Raw genomic sequence first — 20,261 nt, 5'->3', positions numbered from 1 at the left:
GATGTATATTTCACTGTGTAAAAAATAAAAAGCCAGGGGGAAAAGGTTTACGAGTGGATGAATGTGAAAATCCAGACAGTTCTGATTGGTGTTTAAAGTGGTCAGCCCATCTTAGACAGGTTAAAGAGAACCAGAGCGAAGCGCGAGTTGAATGAATGAACTTCGGCACCATGTACTCCTCCTGAACTCTGAATTTTCCTATGAATATTGATCAAATCCTTCTTCCACTCTGCTTCATTTGCAGTAAATGAAGCTTGGAGAGAGTGTGGGGATAGCTTGGCTAACTCGAATGGACTGAGGGAGTAAAGGCTGGAGGTCGCTTTCCCATGTACAACTCCAGTGTGTGTCAGGAGGACAGCCAGTTATTGGTCTTTTATGGTGTGTTCAGGGACCAACATTAAAGACCAACTTGCAGTGGACCACAAGTGTGAGTGAAACTCTTGCTGATGAACACCACGTAAGTATGCGGCCATTTTAGGTCCTCCCATTTTTTATTTATTTATTTTCTGAAACGTCACGCTTTGTGTAACTACAAAATGGTGGAGGACTCTGACAATCTCGTTGACAGTAAAAACGAATCAAACTTAGCCAGAAGTGAATATTTTAACTTTTTTACATTGCAGAAGAAAATAATTTGTGGATATTGCTAATATATGATTGTTATTTATTCTATAATGAGCCAATGTTTTTTGTTTCTGTGTGTTTTTAAGCATTTTTTCTGGGATCAAACTTTGTAATGTTCAATAAAACTGAAATGAAGTTTTCTTTACACCACAAACTGTTCCTATTTAGTGTATACTGCTGTCAATCTGTGTCGCTGAGAGCAATAGGCTGAGAGAACAAGACATCTGGCTTACAGGATTATAGATGACCTGTGTGGCTTTTACACGAGTGAGAGGGGGAACTAAAACTATAACCACTGGCCTCTACTACAGCTCAGCCACAAAAACAGAAGAACTACAGACATCGGAGGTACCCAAATAGTGATCAGATAACCAAATAAACTATTATTAGCAGAAATTAGCATAACAGTTTATGCACTGTTGGTTGGAACTGCTATGCTTCACTTTGTGAAATCTTCTTTAGAGTGCAGCACCGATGACTTCTATTCTGTGCTGATTTGTAACAATTGCCAGCTTTATGAAATTATGGATACACAAAAAACAAATGTAGCAGAATTGTAGAAGCAGCTGAGATTCAGCTACCTGTAAAACATTTGTATAGTAATATGCAGTCATATGCTGCCATATGAAGAAATGCTGTGGGCTTTGGATATGTGATCGGTGTGTGATATGGTTTTAAAAATCTGTTTTCCTAATCAGTGTTTATATAGATTGGAATATCGGATAAGTTATAAATGCATAAATCAATATTTTTTAATGTAGTTAAATGGGAAAAAAAGAACAATGGTTATACATTTTTCAACACAAAGTGTCTGTCATCTTAGAGGCCTTTTATCTCGGAATTAAAAAGGACTGAAAATGCTCTTGATAGCAGAATAGGTTAAAAATAACACTAATAGCAAATGCTATTAAGAATACTAAGCAATACTGATACTCTTTTCATTCAAATGGCCAAACCATTTTTTTAAAAGTGTAAGCGTTCTATTGTAGTTAAATAGTGTGGTTTATGTCCATCAGTATCTTGCTATATTAGTCAGTTCCCATTTGTGTGCCTCTGCATATTAATGTCCTCATTGTAGCAACTAAAATAAAGTGAAAATACATACAAGAATGTACAGGTCTTCGATCCAGGGCCAGAGCTGGCATCCACACAGCTTTCCCAGCTGCAACACCTGCATAAATAAAATACTTTTGATTGTTTTCAAGTTTCCTCGGTCATTAGTTAATTCACTGTACTTATCAGTCCAATTATTGGCACGTGTTAAGTTAGGAAAACTTGTAACAACTGATGTATATATGTCCTCACATTTCTGAGTGAAACTCGCGTTTGCTTCAGTTTCCTTCCTAACATGCGCAGGCGCGTCACCGTGTCGCGAGGGAGAGAGAGAGAGAGAAGAGAGAGGGGGGCACTCACTGGAGCTCGTGCACGTGATACCGTCAGGCTAGCTTGTTGTCAAAAACGAGAACAGTTTTAGCAAGTTTCAGGTATCGCTGCCTTTTTCTTTTGGCCGTGAAATCCCACTTTAAGGGCTCGACTGCTGCTTCCCCACTGTTACCCCTAGAGGACCTTAAAGGGGCGAACGGTAAGTGCTCCAGCTTTCTTCAATAACCGTTTAATTAATGTTCAGGCTTTCATTCATAATAAATAACTCGGTTTTCCTGCTCTCACAGGGATAAATAAACAGTTTAGTATTCTTTGGTGAATGCTTAGCTTATTATCTTTCCAGGGTTTGTTGTTCAAGCTACCATAGCGGCACTTTGTCGCCATGGAGACGGAGCGTGAACGCGCAGAGGAACTTCCAGCTCAGGGCTTGTCTTTAGGTTCAGGGAAAGGTTATCTTAAAGTTAATTACTTATAATTTATTTGTAAATATATTTATATATATAGTCTTCCACAGAAAACTAAACAAAACCAAAAACTCTACTTTAGTACTTTCCTGGTTCCATCTGAATTTCTGATAGCAGTTTTGTCTGCTATTAGGCTTCTTCAGTATACTCTTAAGGTATGTCTTACAGATTACTTACCTTTAATCCTGTGGTTTACAATTACTTCATCAAATTTCACTTTAGATTGCAGGTTTTTGTTCTGTTGTTTGCAATTCATCTGATAGTTCTAGCTACTAGGTGTGTACAGTTAAAGATTGGACACACAAAATGAATAGTCTAATAAAATATGATGAAGCGTTAATGATAATTTAGTTAAAGCTGATCATTTAGCTGAGCAGAAACAATTAGTGTGAATTTTGTAATTTAACAACAATTATAGTTTAGCTAATTAGGTGGCTTAAAATTAGTTCCTCTTAAGTTTTTCTTTTCTCCATTTAGTTTTTTTATGTATAAGTGAAAGTGTTTCAGTTTATCAGCATGGGCCAGTTTTCATGGGAATCATTGATTTTATTCTGATGTTTTTATTAATTCACCAATTAACCGATTCATTTATAAAATAACAGGGAGCTTAATTTATAATAACAATAATCCAGTAAGGAGGATCCTTGTGCTGTGGTAATTACTGCTTTTGCTGTTGATGCTTTACATTTTGTCTCCATACTTTTACTGAAGTGAGACTGAATACAGGGCTTTAGGGTGATTTTGCATTGCTTCTTTTACACCTACTGTTCATTTTAAGGTAACATGTACCTCTGTGTATCCATTAGTGATACACCCTATATCTATACATATAATGACATTATTTAATCATCAGTGGACTTTCTTGACACATGTCAGTTAGGCCTATATGGCCTCTACAGAGACGAAACATGAGATCTGCAGCCCCTTGATGCCCCGGCGCAACGCTTTGAGGAAAACGTGTGCAGAGATAGTAAATGAGGTCAGACAGTCCCTACGAGTTCAGTCCACTCACCGGCCATTTACTCCCAGAGATGGACATAGACAACTTTTTGGGAGCGCATCTATTCGTGACAACAGACCACCTTCTGCTTTTAGGTTAGTCAGAAATGGCACTTCTGTGAAGATCTAAAATAAACTGTGGTTCCGATGAAAGTAATCATTTGTTTTTGTTGGGGTCTTTTTTTACTCTGTAGCCTTCATGCTCAAAGTTTTGATGCTTCAGACTCCAGGCCAGGTTCAGGGACTCGCCTCTCTCCTTTGGATCATGTATGTTCTTATCACACATAAACACACAATATGCATTGTAGTCTAAGCAGGAAGGTTATCCCAGAATAAGGGTCAGTTTTCAGTATGTACACTTCTAATCTTCAGTGGATAAATAAACTTGTAAAGCAAAGCAATAAATTGGATAATAGGCCAGTACACCTCTGTGCACCAGCTAAATATGCTAAATATGCTAATTAAATAGCATTTAAGTTTTAAAAAACAAATGCAAAGGAAGCAATAAATGCAATGAAATTTCTCTGCTTATAAAAGTGCTGATGTCTCAAGTGAATTTTTCCTCTGGCTAATACTCAGCACTTGATGTTTGTGCTTTGCCAGAAGCCAAAGTTTTCAGTCCCCTGTGATGCTGACAATCCATTCAAAGCCTTACCCAAACCTCCTACTAGCCCAGTGAAACCGCGAAGGGGGCTGGCAGGGGCAGGAGTACGAGCACGCCTCCTCAGACCTGGATCTCTCACCAGGTTACCGCCTTTAGAAGGACACCGAAATGGTAAAGAAGAGGGGAAAAGATGTTAATGAAGCTCAACTTACGGTACAAGAGATCGCAGTAAAAAAAAAAAAAGCACCCTTACTGTGCTTACTATGAAATGCTAGTAACCCGGTTTATTAGGAACTGTTTAATATGTACAAGATAAATAGAAAAACAACAACAACACATCATTCATTTTCTTCCGTGTCCTGCATAGACACGAGTGCTGAAGCAGTTTTCTGAAAGGGGAATGAATGGAGCCATTCACATGCTGACATTTTACCTGATTTACATTCTCTGTGGTGGGGCTTGGTAAAAAGCATAATATACGCCTGCTGTTTTGAGTGGAAAATGACTACTCACTCTCAAACCTTTCCGTACAAAACTGCTCAGCTATTTAGAGCAGTAAAACAGATAATGGAGAGTGACTAAGCCCTTTATCTGTATACATTTACTGTATATGTGCACTGTGTTAATGTGTATGAATAGGGACTTGTACTTTTACCTAATGAAGGAAATAGAAACATTGCTATAATTAACTTCTTGCCACATCTTTTCCACGTGTTCAGTGAAAGAGCCACTGAATGCAGGCCCAGGACAAAAGCAGCTGTCAGCTAAGCAACTTTCCAGTACAGACCACACCACAGGTTACAGTGGTCCTGTCAAACCCGGCCCTCACACAACAGCAAGTGAAAGGTACGCTTTCTGTTCTTCTGTTTCACTTGGAAGAAACATTATGTCCTTCGCTCTCCACCCTTCCACCCTCCCAATCTTTAACAGTAATGACAGTTCGACAATGAGTTTAAGATTTATTGACATGCAAGGGTGCAGGGGTAGCCATTACTACACTGAGCTGATTGGGCCTCCCTTTTTTTGCTTTTTGTCAAATCCTTCTCCCTCTCCTCCTTGCTTTGTTTCCTCTCTTCCTTATATTGTCTTTGGGTTGTGGTTCATAAGTAAACCAGACTACTGGGCAGAGGATCAAAGCAGCAAATACGTCAGTAAAGCTGATATGAGTATAGTTGTTTATTTTGTACCTAAATGTCCATCCCTGTAACTGTCAGTACATGTCTTTTAAATTCTACAAGGACTAACTTTATCAGTATTTTTATTTTGCTGTAGGATTTTTTGTATTTTACTTTTTTAAAAATTGTGATCTCTTGGAGAATACTTCTTCTGTTTGCAGAAAAATGTAAATGAGGCAATAAGTCAAAAGTCGGGACTATTACTTTTAAACTTGTCGTGAACTTAGTCCGAAGTAAAAGGATTTTAAAACGTCTACTTGACCCACGGCCAACCATTGTTCATATGTTCAACTGTAGCCGAATAGCTGAAGTCAGTTAGACCAGCAGTGGGGTCACTAACAAATAGATAGAATGAATTCTTTAACTTCAGGCACGCGACCCCTTTTAAACCCTCATATACATCACTGTACACCATATCTTGGTCGAGTTGAGCTTCTTCTTCCCATCGAAACTGTCTCTATCTGTCATTACTAGCAAATGTCAGCTTTTACATTTCCATAGTGCACAGAGGCTAAAAGCTCTGCTTTTTTTTGCCGACCTCATCAGCTGTGTGTCAGCACGAGGGGCATAACTCTGACCGTGAGGTCGGGGGCTGTCGTTACAATCCATTTGCCTATCGATTGGGTGGGGCAGTTGAAGGGGGGTGAGCAGACCATAAAACACTTTTACAGGAAATCTGGGCCATGGCCTCAAGCTCAACCTCCTACCTAATACCAAGTTAACATGCTATGTTTGTATAACTTGTTGCTGACAAAGAGAAGTCCCAAGTGAGAAAACCGGGGTCATGTTATTATTACACAAAATGGGCTTGAAGACTTCCCCTTTTTGATTCTTTCTAGGTCAGAGTTTTTAAACCACAGTTCTTTAGTGTTGCAAGGAACTACATAAAAGAGACATTAGACAGAGGAGAACAATGAAAAATCACATAGAGCCAAGGCAGAAGCACACTGCAAGTGGAAATGGACGCAGCTGGACAGATTAATATGATGAGTTGGATGAGATATAAAGATAGGGGAGATTAGACATCCACTAGGTTCTTTTTCTCCAATAAGCCAGAGCTCTATAGCTCCAAATGGCTCTCTATTAGATTTGGGTGCCCATCTGGGCAAGACTGGCAGCAGCGTGTATTGTGACTGCAGTGCACTGGCCAGGCCTAAGACAGGGATGAGGTCATGTCTCCGAGAATGCCGAATCACACAAAGAGGCCTTATTATCGGGCTCTTAATCCTATCATACAGAGCTAAAGCCCCCTGACATTCACTGTAGCATACCCTAGCCAGCACTCCCTACTCCATATGCCCCATGTGCCAGATTTTAACATTCATCAAATCACCAAGGTGAGTGTGCTATATTATAATGCCCCAAAACTGTATATTAATCAAAGAGCATCAAACAAGTTTCTTCTGAGGATTCTTCATTGAAATGAGAAGATAATAGCTGCCAAATCTCATATCTGTCACTTGTATGTAAAAGTTCAAAGAAATAACAAATCCTGAGAGTTAGCCTGTGATATTACAGAAGCTTCAGTCCTTGTCTTTGTCTTCTACAGGAGTGGTTACACCTTTCAATGTTTTTAAAGCTATTCCCTCTTTACATATTTGTGTGCTTTTTGCAGTAAATCTTTACAGTTACAGAAAGTCATTAAGGATTAATTGGTCATAAGAAACGGCACCTGTCATGTAATATAGAATATACTGGAGCACTGAGTCATTATCTTTGAGTGTGGGTGGAACAGTGCAGAGTTTAAATGCAGACACTCAGATCAGAGTGACATGCAAGGGCGAGCCACAACACATAACACAGCATGACACTTGGACGTGTTTTTGGGAGCACATTACGGTTATTGCAGAACAAATTGTAAGGTTTTGGAGACGGCTCGCAGTGACAAATCATGAACACCTTTAACCAGACTGCCCACAAAGCTGAGATCTTAGTTCCTGTCTGTTGGGGATTGCAGTTGTGCATCCTGCAAAGCAGCACACCTCTAGACAAACAAACAAAATTAAAATTAAAAAGTGGCCACACAGAAACTTTCGGATACACACATATCTGCATGGGTGCAAATGTACATGCACAGACACACAAATACAGTGAAGCAGCGGAGCCTATACACGTTTCAATCACTGTTGCAACAGTGACACCCAGTGCTTGTTGACGAAAATAGACCTTACGTTTTGTTCACAGGGTGTAAAATCAGCAAAACATAAATAAATAATAATAATAAATATATTTTATTTTTTAAGAGCCAGAGCCCCTAGTGCCTCTTCATTTTAACTCTTATTTGTGTATTTTCCTAAACCCCATATAGTCAGGCTCTTTGTGTGTTTTTCAGAATAGTGCAGAGTGATGTGGACTCAGCAGTAAGACCCAAAGACTGCAAAGAAGATAGCACAACAGGTTTGTTCACATCCACTAAATGAAGCTCACTGTCTTGTTTTGTATGGTGTTGTGCATAATAAACACAAATGGTACATTTTGAACAGCGTGTAAAAGTAGAAATGTACTTGGTTTCACTCAGGCACAACGTAGAGCAAAATTAGTACAAACAGATCTAAATATGAAATCTCTCTGTTTACTCTTGAGCCCAGAAAGGTTTCACGTGCAAAAGAAATAAACTTTGATTGGGGTGTTGTTGCTAAGGGCGCAAGTTTTACCATGACAGGCAGTCAGCCAATAGGTTAGAGAAGTTTTGGTTCGTGCAGCCGCAGCTTCCTGCATCACACCAAGCAAGGGTTATGCAAATATTCAGCAAAAAAAACAAAAAAAAAACAGGCACACTGTGTGCAAGAGATTGCACAAGTTAACGTGCGCAAGCTCACATGCCCACATGCCAACAAATCAGAGGAAGTCTAGCTGTGGATGGTGACCTTTTCACTGTGGCATCAAACTTCCTGCTGTTATATTTTAAGACTGTGAACTTGTGAACTGTGGTTGTCGCTTTTGTTTTCTGAGGTGGTAATTGGCTAACTGCAATTCTCTCTGCACATTTCAGAGCCAGAGCGTGGAGACAACAAGGGCAACAAAGAGGAGGATGCAGAGTCACTGATGTGGAATAATGTGATCGTTCCTCTCCTTCAGAAACTAGAGAGTGCAGCTGCAGGTATTGTGGCCAGTGTAATAAAGAAACCCCCGAAACACGGTCCAAATATAGAACATTCAAATGCATTCAAATCATCAAAATATTATATATAACCCTTTGGGCCTGAATGTTTCCAGAGCCAGTCTAAAGTGGATTGTGGTTAAGGCACTTATTTTTATCTTTTTATTTGTGCTAACCTGCTCATATTCATACCTATTTCCTGTGTTTCAAGAGCACTTTTTATTTACAGCCAGCAGGCTAAAAAATAGATTTTTCAACACTGGCAGATAGTCATGCATAGAGTCTCACAAAATGAAAAAGTACTGTCATTTTAGCTGCCAAAGAAAGAAAGAGTAATGTTATGCTTGGCATTCATACAGAATTGTCTTGCCTGCAACTGGAGTCTGACAGCCGTAAAATTAAATCTATGGCTGTAAATATTTTAACATTTTACAAATTTAATGGAAAATTCATTTGGAAGATAAATATTAAATATTTATTGTACCAAGGGCCTTCTGGTGCATGCATAAAACACCTTTCAGATTCAGAAAGAGATATTGCAGTGAAGTGCTGAGTGTTAGACTGGATCTAACCTTTTTTAGACATGGCCAGGCCCTGCTATTTATGCTGGGAAAACATTTATTTTACCTCGAAAACAAGGAAAAACTCCACCCTTTCTCTTCCTCCGCTAAAGAGCACAGCTGCCTGTCGTTGAATTGTTCCCCTGCATATTACCAATGAAATCCAAAGCTGCTTCTTGGAAGAGGAAGGAAAATGTTCATTTTCTGCTGACCAAAGGATTATTGATTCGCAACCACACACGAACAGGAGAGCCTGTGTAATGTACAATATGAAAGACACAAAAACATCTCTGATCTATATTTGTGCAAATACATGTTTGCCCTTATTGTGAGTTTTGCACATGCTGTCCTAAACTTGACTTTGTTTTTTTGAAATGTGTGTGCTCTGCCTGCAATGCAAGGTGGTTCCGAGGGCTCGGTTGACCGCCTGTGTGATTTGTGTGACCGCCTCCACGGCACGTTGGCAGAGGCGGACATGCTCGGTCGGCGCTGTAAGAAGAGGTCAGGGATACTTCGAACGCTGTTCCGACTCATTGACCTCAACTATGCCCAGCTCAACATGCACATTGCCCAGCTGTGCCTTGCTGTGAGTCATCTGTGAGTTTGCAAGGTTGTCTGCGGGGGTGTGTGCATGCCAGCATGTCTCCTACTTATCTCTGTCACAAAGCACCCCCACTATTTTATACAAAAAATTATGTGAATTCTTTTGTATTTTTCTCCCCAGCTGTGCGTCAGTGGAAACAACCTGCTCAACATCTGTAAACTCATCTTCCAGATCAGCCGCACTGAAAGCAACGACATCCTCTTCCAGAACAACTCAGTCATTGGTCAGGATGGAACAGTAGACAACACAGTGGTTATCTATTCTGTAACTCTGGTCTGAAATTTTGTGAACAAATACGACTGCATGTCTTATAGATGCATGAATCTCCATAGGGATGATAACATCAAATGTTTTCTGTGTCTAGATTCATTGCTGAGGATGCTAAGCAATGAACATGTGTCTGCATCTGGAGAAGCAATCCTATATTGTGTTGGAACTTTGAAATTTCTCTCTGGAAACACTGAAATCCTCAGAATATTGCTGGATAAAAACTTCATATGTGTGGCACAGAAACTCATCCAGAAACTCTGCATTGTAGAAGAAACCAACCTCCCCATAGCAGGCCACATCCTCGTACAGGTACCAATTAAAAAGCATCAAATTTTTGTTCCATATATATTTCTCCTTAAAACTAAGATGTTAAACCATATCAGTAAAAAATGTACCAGTTTATTGACTGATGCAGATTTTTCCACTATCAAATGTTTTGGTTAATGTCTGGTATTTAAGGTGCCCCATGAGAATAAAACAGTAATATTCTGGCAGCTGGGGCGCCAAAATAATACCATAAAATAACAGAAAATAACTTTTCCATGAAAATACGGTTATTTTCAGTAATGACAATACAGTTTGTTGCCCTAATTTTACATGGGATTTTTCAAGTGCTTTTAAACATTAAATTAGGAACAATTTAATGTGACTAAACAATGAAATTACCTATAAACAAGGTCAATGAATGCGGCAATATGAATAATAATACTTAAATGTACAGAAATATACAGTTAACAGTTGGTTTAAATAATAATGGATTGCATTCATATAGCGCTTATGAGACCCTCAAAGCGCTTTACAATTCCACTTTATAATTCCCCTCTGGCCATCACCAGTAGGAGGTTGGTGAAGTGTCTTGCCCAAGGACACAACGACCGAGAGTGTCCGAGCCGGGGCTCGAACCGGCAACCTTCTGATTACAAGGCGAACTGCCAACTCGTGAGTGACTCGTGTGTAAAAAAAGTTTATACGAATCATTTTATGTATTTTTCCATAGCATTACATTTAAATCTAACAGTTCAATCTTTCAAATAACGGACAAATATTTGTGAAATTATAATGCATTTGTGACTGTATCTAAATATGCATATGTACAGACAGATACATTTAAAAAACAAGAAAATTATGTTTTATTACATTTACAGTGATTTTACGTTAATTTACATTTGAAATGTAAAAAAACAGTCTATTTATGTAAATTTCATGATATTCTAGAAGAACGGTACAACACTGTAAAATACACAGTGAAATACTTTTATATTACAATTTTTTTACAGTGTATTCTGTGCTGCACAAGTAACAGCTTGCTTGACTGCACTGAAAATTATTGCTGCCAACCACAGAAACTGGCCCAAGTAAACAAACTGTCAACCCGTTCTTCATTTCATATCTAACATGACTCATTGATGAAGGCGAAATAAGCACACGATGACTTTCAGGGTAGTTTCGGTACTGCTGTTTACTTGACTGTTTCAATCTTATCATAGAATGATTTATTTTCGCACTTCAGTTCAACTCTTAAGTAAAGACCGTAGGATGTTCTTTGGAAAACCCCAACAAACAAATGACCCTCTTTGAGCGAGTACTTAGTGACGGTGGGAATGAAAAACTCCCTTTTAACAGGAAAAACCTCCTGCAGCGCAAGGAGGTTTTTCCTGCTGTGGCCATCTGCTGTGGCCGGTTGGGGGGATGGAGTGAAAAGAAGTGAGTGGAGAGGAAGTGCTCAGTGCATTGCAGGAAGTCCTGTCCTGTCCTGAAGTCCTGTGATCTTACTCTTGTTGCAGCGTTTTGGATCAATTGAAGGCTTGTCGCTGAACTTTCAGAACAACCTGATCATTATGAATTACAATAGTCCAATCCAAAAGTAGTATTAGTTAGTGTTTCAGCTTCACTCACTCTGAAGCAGGATGTTTCTAATTTTAGAGATATTGCACAGATCAAAGAAAACAGTTGTTCAGTGTGTGCAGTGAAGGATATCCTGATCAGCTGTGGGCAGTTTCCATTTGCTATGTTGTACACCATGATGAACAGGCCAGCGTCACAAGCTCTGGCCTTATTACAAACCATTAATGTACTAGGTGTATTTTTCTTTGCTAAGCTACACTGGACCCTTTTCTGTCTTTTCACCTCTGTAGCTGACAACGATCCTGAGGAATCTTGCCGACCTCTCTGATTCCCGTCCACTGTTTGTTTCATTCTCCATACTACCAGCGCTTTGCCAAGTGCTGCAGCAACACTGTGAAGATCAGGATGTCTGCATGAACATTTCCAGAATTTACAGGTATTGAACTTGCTTACCTAAATCATGCTTACTACATACACAGGGGTGGAGCCTCAGGAAAGTACATAGATTTTTAGGACATATGATAAAAAAACATGCTCATGGGTGGAGTTAAAGTCATTGGTCACTTCATTAAGTGCATCTGTCCAGCTGCTTGTTAACATAAATATCGAATCAATCACATGACAGCAACTCAGTGTCTTAATTATATATACCTCCTTAAATGCACAATGTCACAAAGCTCAAAGCATCAAAATATGTTCTTGAACAAGCAAAGTGTACCTAATAAAGTGTCCAGTGAGTGGATATACACTGTATATAATGGTAACTGCAAATCTACTTTGGAATAAATGGTCTGTGATATTTTGACAACCTTTTGAAAGGTCGTAGAGGATAATACAGACTGAGTACTCTCTGATCTTCATACCAACGCCAAACTGAAGCAATCAAGCACAATTTGCGCCCCCATCTTTCTCTTTCTGTAACCCCAGCCTCATCAGTTTATCAATATGTGATAAGAGTAATTCATGAAGTCTAAAATAAAGAAAATTAGCTTTTTAAAAATGTATTTTCTCGTGATAATGAAAATAATCAGCTCAGATCTATCAATGCATTTTCCATGTTGATTTAATGTCACCATATTTAGTCACCCTAGCAGGGCAGTGAGTTGAGTGGAGTGGTCTATGGTATTTTTTGTCCCCCTCTCACCCTCAGTAAACTTTCTTCATATTCTGAGTGCCGCCTCGCTCTGGCTCAGACCCCCGACTGCTACCAGCTATTTTTAGAGCTGTTGAGCAAACATCACCAAAAACAGGTGAGTCCACAAGCCTCCTCTGTGTTCTTGTGTGTGCTTGAGACTTTTCAGAATTAAAGAGAGGTGTTCTTCTTGTTTGTAAGCATGTCTGTGTGCTTTTTTATACACTAAGTTACTTATGCATCTTTACTGGACTGTTTACTTGTTTTATATGAATTGTTTATTACTATAAAAATTTCTCCTCTGCTGTGTGTTTGATTAGATATTTAATAAACCAGATGAGTATGCAAAAAGACATGAAAATGGAGGAGAGAAGGAAAGATTGAATAGGCACAGCAGAAGAAGTGATACAGAAGTGGAAGGGAAGCTAGACTACGGAAGGAAGGAAGAGAATATGGAGGGAAGAGGAGAGGATGAATGTGGGACTTTGGCAACTAGACTCGACTCACAAGTGCTTCTCATTTCATTTGGAATAAACTGACACCCACAGATACAAACACACACGCATAAACATAAACACACTCGATAGCAAAACATGTAATAAACATCCTGGGACACCACGTCCCGTCCTCATATCAGTTTCGGTACACGTTAATGGGAGACACGAGTGCGCTCTCACCTGCTCTGCAGGGTGTGACGTAGTTGTTTTCCATAAGCGTGGTAACTCATTGACAAAATATTGTGTAATCGCAGTCAAACCAACTACACAACTCTAAACTCTGAGTGACACAGGTGCTCGTGCTGCATGACAGGAGAGGCTTGCTTTCCTGTAGGTGGTGTCACACACAATCAGCCTCCTTCTGCTCAGGATAGTCGAATATAAATGTACTAATCAAACATTGCTGATAGAGAATCAGGTGGTTAGAATAAAGATTAGTGGTCTTTATTAAAAAAGCCAAACCTTTACAGTGTCAGTTTAGACAGTTCAACAGATCCTGCTGGTCTCTAAGAAATAAAAAGGCAATAATAAAAATGCACTAAGCATGAAATGTAAGCAGATTCATTGATACAAAGCCGGTAACCCCAGGAAGTAGTTTAAAACGCTAAGCAAACATCTAATAAATCTAAATCCATAAACTGATGTTTCGCCACCGATCTCCACCGCTTGTTCGCAGGATCTCATCGTGCGCCTCCTCTTCACCCTCGGGAATCTCACGGCCAAAAGCGATGAGCCCCGGCTGGAGCTCTTTCAGTGCGACGGCTGCATGCGCACGCTTCTCCGGCTGTACGACATCTACCAGCGAAAAGATGAGCCACCTCGCACAGTCGTGCAGAAAGGAGCCTCTCCTCCCGTCAGACCACAGGTGGCTGACGACGTGCTGGTGAAGCTGGTCAGGGTGCTGGCGAATATGTGCATCCACCCCGCCGTGGGTCCACCTGTGGCCGCAGACACAGCCTGCATTCGACTTCTGATGGAGACTCTTGGTGAGCACAAGGAAGGAGCAGCTTCATCTTCTTTAAGTCAGATCCTTTATTAGGTTAAGAAGATGAAGCAGTCAGCAGGCTTAACAGTGGCCTGTTTTTTCATGGTACGCAACGAAAGCAGCATGTAAACATCTGAAGTTCTGATAGGTTTAAATATAGCGGCTTAGTGCACCTTAAGTACCTACGAGGTACACAACCACTTCCCTTGTGCTGGGAACAAGATGTGACTTTTGTCAAAAACACAAAAACACACTCCATATCTGTCTGTTCATTCCATCATTCAGTTTCCTCTCAGTACTTTCTGTTTGCTGTGCAGCACATCCTCTTTCGGTTTACCTGGTTTTTTTTTTCTTCTTCTTCTTCTTTTTCTTTTTTCTTTTTTTAAGGCTGACAGAAGAAGCGCTTCACTGCATGAGCAGGATGTTCTGTGACATCTCACAGCCGACTCGGTTTGCGTGTGTGAATATCTCCCATGTGGTTAGATGGTTTCAGGACAGGTTGAACTGATACACGGGTGGGCGTTAAGCTCTGTATTCTCTGCTGCCTGCCTCCTACACAGTCAAATTTTCACAAACAACACAGAGGTCAAACTAGTGAAAAAAAGGTGGGAACATTATTAGATCGAGGGGCACATCAGGTAAGGGAGACTGTGGAGAGAAGCAACTGAAGGCAGAAACAAAAAATTACTGAGAGGTGAAGACAAAATCTGAGCTTAGAATGAAAGAGCAGATTGGGCTGATTGATGTCCTGTTTTGATAAAGATCGCGACGGGTCGAGGCGCTCAACATTAAAGGGTTTTTCAGGGTACAAAGCGGCGCTTCCAGTCAGAACCAGAAACCATCTTCCGAGTGACGCAGGAGACGGTTGACAGCGCAACCGCAATATTCACGATTTATGACCAAGCACAAGACATCTGCTGCTATATTGGGAGCAGGCCTTGTTTTCAGGCTGCTCGTGGTGTCATGGCTGGTTGCACCCAGTCACTTTGACCTTTGTGTGCCAGCTCACGATCAAACCAACTGTAGGACGCCAAAATTAACTACAGGTTGCAGTTATTTTTAATCATAATGTCACTGTCACATTAGTTCAGCAGAGCTAAAGGCAAAACTCACAGGCTGGTCACTTTAGTTCTGCAGATATTTTTTCATATTTAAACTGTGGAAGTAGATTTTAAAGGTGTGTTCCTGATGGCAGATGCACAAACTAATTTGATGTTACACTGATTTTTGTGTGTGTGTGTGTGTGTGTGTGTGTGTGTGTGTGTGTGTGTGTGTGTGTGTGTGTGTGTGTGTGTGTGTGTGTGTGTGTGTCGGGGGGTTGGTGCCACAGAGCTGAGGACAGTGGAGGAGAGCGAGGAGCTGCTAGTCAATGTGGCCGCTGTCATCAACAACCTGTCCTTCTACCAGAAAGAGACTTCTGCCATCAAACACAATCAGCTCCATATTGCAAAGCGTAAGGCCGGCAAGCCAAGAGAGGACAAAATAGATTTATTTATTTTTTTAAGTTCCAGCTCTTTCTTTTTCTTTGCTCCACAGTGATGTTGAAGTTGCTGCTCAGCTCTAGTACAGGAGCCATGCTCGAGGCCGTTCGCGTCTATGGAAACCTGTCGCATTACGAGGACGTTCGGAACTTCATCATGCGAAACAAAGGTGCATGAAAATGCAGTTTTCATACTCTTGCAGGTAGAGCAGAGACAGTGAGCCTAAGTTTACTGCAGGAAACCCTCTTTAACACATCAGGCGCAGAAAACCTAGACGCAGGACCCACCTCTGCATATGATTATGTCATGTTTAGGCTACACTTATCTGCAAGGCCAGCTACAGTCAGCATGTCCACTGAACTCTGGTGATAGCGGCTCTCTTATCTTTGCCTCTCCTTGTCTTGGTGCACTCCCTCACTCACGCTGCCATCTTCCTCCCTCCTAAGTGCACCAGTTTGTGGTAACGCTGCTCGACTCAAAGAGCAACGAGATGTGCTTTGCAGCCTGCGGGGTCCTCACCAACCTGGCTCTGGATCCTCCCAGCAGGGTCTGTCTCATGGTGGAGGGGGCTTCTGCCAAGTAAGGATGAAAGCATGCTGTGATCATCATCACTGTGCATCACTAGAGTCACTATTTTACTGCTAATTGAATTCAACATGTCAGACTAGGTGGTCAGATTACCTGTTAATTCCAAAGGGCTTAAAAAAGCGAGCATAAAAGAAGAAAGACGTTATTTATTTAAGGCTTATTTATGAAAAATATTACTAACTTTATGTACACAGAAGGCATCCTCCTTGGGATTTTGTTTTTTGGGGGGAGGGATGTGGGGGTTTCTGGTCTTTAACTGACGAACAACTCCACAGCTACAAATAAGATGTTCCTGATTATCTAGCTTTCATGTTTATCCTTGTCAGATTCGTCCAAACATACAGATGTGTAAATTTGGATTTATGAGGTTGTGGTGCAGTTCTTCACACTTTCCTAAGCGAGCACTGCTCCAACTTTTTATTTCCCCTGTATACCCACCCTTTATCCTCTTTTTAGATAAAGGGCCAGTGAAGTGGAGTTCACAAACCTCTAGGTCATGTGAATCCGCTTAGTAAAAGTCATATGATGTGTGTCTCTATGTGTGTGCGTGTGATCAGGCTGGTGGACTGTCTGAGAGACTTTGGACTGGGTGATTGGCAGCTGGCGGGCCAGATTTGCCAGGCCGTGTGGAACCTGACTGGTGGCAGCTCAGAGAAAGTATTATACACCGAGGAGAGAGAATCGCTGCTGGAGATGCTCGCTGCATACTTAGGTTGGTGTTAGTAAAGATTCACACATAAGGAGAGAAAGTGTATCCCTCCTTTTGCATAAGAAGGGAGGGACACACTGGAAATATGTCCGATTCACACCAGAGGCCCTCATAGGGAAGGGAGGGCTACACGTATCCCCACCTTCCCGTCTCACACTCTTGTCTTTACAAATTCCTTAGATGAGGAGGAGGCTCTGAATTGGACAGACAACAAGGACTTGAGAGACTTCCACAGAGCATGCTGGGAGTTAGAGTTCCTACCTGTCGCTCAAAAACTGATGAAGATGCTCCAGTCTGCAGATCTGACAGCCTGAGAGAGTCGGGCGTGGAGTTTTGTGTCAGCAAAAACTGAATTTATAAACAATCAAACACGCCACCACTTACAGCTTTGTATAGCTGGCTGTAAAGTTTTGTAGTTTCCTTCATGTGCAGAAAACAAGCGTGACCAGAGCTGAAATGAGCTCAGCCGACTCCTGCACTGTAACCCTCTAAATATGCTGAATATGCTCCACATAGCCGTCATGTTTTCCACCAAGGGTGAAGTTACAGCCAGTAAAGTTTAAAGGCTGCAGACCAGACAGGCCAATATGAAACACTTATACTGTAAATGCATAAAATGTCTCAGGTTTTAATTTTATCTAATCATACAGGTAATAATCCAGAATATAGCAAGCAGGCTTAATCTAAACTGTAACAAAAAAAAAAAAAAAAAAAGAAGTGGTGTGTGGATGTGATATTTGTTGAGCCCTTTATACTTTGGAACGTATATGGACATATTTGCATATCATCCACTTTCAGTTCCACAAACCTTTTAAGGTTTATCACGCACAAGAATAATTTCAAAACACCTCTTTGCACGCTCATATGACTGGCTTTGCACTGTATTGTACAGTACATAATGTTTTAAAAAAACAACGGCTGACCGACCTGGAATTTACCTCATGTGTAAATCTTTTTTCGTTTGTGGATTGTGTGGCATTTGAACTTGTACTTAATAAAAAAAGCACAGCAGATGAAGAGCAGAAAACACATTTGCTTTATTATGACACAGATATGGGGCCAGGCAGTGCTTACAGAGTTACACCAAGTAGCCTAAACATACAGCATTTCAAAAATCACACTGTTATTACATTGAAACAAATCAGAAACGGCACTTAATGTAGAACTCCCACCCCAGTTTTCCCACGATGGTGACCTTGAACAACCACAAAACAAGCTAATGCTTCAAAACCTGGTAAAACAATCCGATAACCAGAAATGACAGCAAACATTGTTCTATACATAGGATTTCTCAGCATGATATGAGCAACAGGTGGCTGTCTGATTTATAAAAAAACCAAAAAAAAACCTTAAATAAAAAAAATAAAAAAAACACCTTTCCTGTTTTGTATTATTGTGGGGGAAAATGTAAAGGCCAGCAGGGAGGAACGTTGAGTTTCTGCTGGTGATTTTACATTGACAGACTTCTGCGGCCTCGACTGACAGGAATCACCCTGAACTTCCGACAGACTTCCAGCCTCATCTGGAAAGCGAAACACTTTTTCCCAGAAAGGTGTGACACGGAGGCAAACAGGAAAGTGAGGTAACTTGACCTACAAGGAAATCCCCTCCTTTGAATCGAGACAAAAGGTGGTCGGGAGCAAAGAGAAACTTTAAGCCTCAACCGCACCACAGGAAGGGGGACTACACACTTCTGATACAGTAAAATGAAATTCACATCAAAGTCCCTAGACAGTAATGACAGCAGACTGAACTATACCCCTGGGTCCAGCATGCTGTTGGTGAAGTCAGCTTCATTATCAGAGAGCAAGTAAATCTCTCGTGTCAATTCACAAGTCATCTTTTGCATAACAGCGCTCAGATATGTTTACTAATGACCACGGGCAATTTAATTTCCTGTTCTTGTGCATCTGAGCGAGCTGTGAACTGGTGGTGACACCGACTGTGCTTTGAATGTTTGATTCCTGAACTGCATTTCTCCACATTTTATACAATCTTACTGATGGAGAAATACACGATACATTGTTTTGGGAAAAAGCTACAAAATGATACACAACAATTTAATATTAGTTTATTATTTTTTTTAATCTTTTTCATATATTTCCATATAAAAAGTGTCAGTAACTGACAGTCAGAAAACCTCCTCTCAAAACACTTCCAAATGTACCATTCCTTTTTCATCAGAGTCCTCATCATCATAGTCACTCATTCATCCGTCACCTGTCTCAAATCCACCCTCAGAAGAATGCAGTACTGAAATGATTAACAAACAAAACAAACAGTAGAGGTTTCACACCTCTGTTCAAAATAAAGAGGGGAAAAAAAAGCTGCTTTTGCACTGGTTAGACTTCCCCAGTGGGGAAATAAGCACAGCTACAACCTCTTGCGTTCGAACATTATCGAGCGCAGTCCACCAGGTGTAGGCTAGGCAGGTCCCCGAGCAGCGGGGAGCGCGGCAGCCCAACAACAACAACGTCGTCTATGCTCACCAAAGAGCACTTCTTGTATGTTTAATAGAGAAGAACAGAAGAGGTATTCATTTACTGGTAAAATTCACAATCCAAAGCTTTTAAAAAGTGTTAGGGCAACCAGGCAGCTGGGATAAGCGGAAGACAGTCAAAAAGGTGTGGTTAGAGGAACTGGAAGCAAATCCCTCCTGAAAACCTGGTGTCTTAACTTTCTTTTTGATTAGCTTTTTTTCCTCCACATCTCCCCCTCACTGGAAAAAAAAAGAAGAAAAAAAAGAAAAGAAAAAAGGCATCATCAACAAAACAATAAAAAGTCATCACAAAACCAGAGCTACAGCAGAAGCAAGAAGTCTTCCTTCAAAGTGCCTCGCTTATTTTTTTTTTTTTTTGAGACGTGAAATTCCAAGACGTACTTCCCCCCCCCCCCTTTCTCTCCATCATCTCTGTGAAAGAGACACACACACACACACACACACACACACACACACACACACACACAGGGCTCAGACAGTGTTCTTATTTTCCACACATACTTTCGGATTAGCTTACATTGACATTGGAAATTTAGCTACAAGGTAGAGGAAGGAAGGGGTGTAATGCAGTGGATTTGTAATGGACAGGGGCTCATATAGTGGGGGGTGGGGAGGTGATTTTGGGGATCAATATGACCCCACTGAATACAACATGGGAGCAGCAGCATCAGCACGTATGCACACTGTGCTGGATAGTTCAGGCACACGTTTGTTTGTTTTTTTTTGTTTTAAAAAAAGGAA

The 20,261-nt window shown here is 40.7% G+C and overlaps 1 protein-coding gene and 1 long non-coding RNA gene across 2 annotated transcripts in view; one reads left to right on the top strand and one right to left on the bottom strand.

Annotated features, from left to right (window-relative positions):
- LOC143412619 (uncharacterized) overlaps positions 1–2,060 on the bottom strand; it is an 80,049-nt gene extending 77,989 nt beyond the window's left edge. The window contains exons 1-2 of the long non-coding RNA XR_013093135.1: positions 1,930–2,060; positions 1,730–1,795 (exon numbers count right to left, since the gene is read on the bottom strand). This is a non-coding gene — a long non-coding RNA (uncharacterized LOC143412619). The remainder of the gene's footprint in view (positions 1–1,729; positions 1,796–1,929) is intronic.
- armc2 (armadillo repeat containing 2) lies at positions 127–18,052 on the top strand. The gene is made up of 18 exons (XM_004568805.5): positions 127–2,206; positions 3,348–3,566; positions 3,665–3,737; positions 4,074–4,245; positions 4,794–4,920; positions 7,582–7,646; positions 8,242–8,349; positions 9,311–9,495; positions 9,634–9,736; positions 9,878–10,092; positions 11,919–12,064; positions 12,779–12,878; positions 13,934–14,243; positions 15,573–15,695; positions 15,779–15,892; positions 16,170–16,302; positions 16,869–17,023; positions 17,201–18,052. Exons 2-18 carry the CDS (start codon positions 3,358–3,360, stop codon positions 17,332–17,334), a joined length of 2,472 nt encoding a protein of 823 aa, XP_004568862.2. The 5' UTR covers positions 127–2,206; positions 3,348–3,357; the 3' UTR covers positions 17,335–18,052.
- The last annotated feature ends 2,209 nt before the right edge of the window (positions 18,053–20,261 follow it).

The sequence above is a fragment of the Maylandia zebra genome, linkage group LG15, assembly GCF_041146795.1.
Source record: "Maylandia zebra isolate NMK-2024a linkage group LG15, Mzebra_GT3a, whole genome shotgun sequence".
Lineage (NCBI taxonomy): Eukaryota > Metazoa > Chordata > Actinopteri > Cichliformes > Cichlidae > Maylandia > Maylandia zebra.
This window is presented reverse-complemented; position numbering and strand designations above follow the sequence as displayed.

Excerpts from the sequence above, each read along its gene's own strand:
- armc2 (XM_004568805.5), top strand. The coding sequence starts at position 3,358 with ATGGCCTCTACAGAGACGAAACATGAGATCTGCAGCCCCTTGATGCCC. Across the intron at positions 3,738-4,073 it reads GCCTCTCTCCTTTGGATCAT|AAGCCAAAGTTTTCAGTCCC; the intron begins GTATGTTCTTAT and ends GTGCTTTGCCAG. Across the intron at positions 9,737-9,877 it reads CCAGAACAACTCAGTCATTG|ATTCATTGCTGAGGATGCTA; the intron begins GTCAGGATGGAA and ends TTCTGTGTCTAG.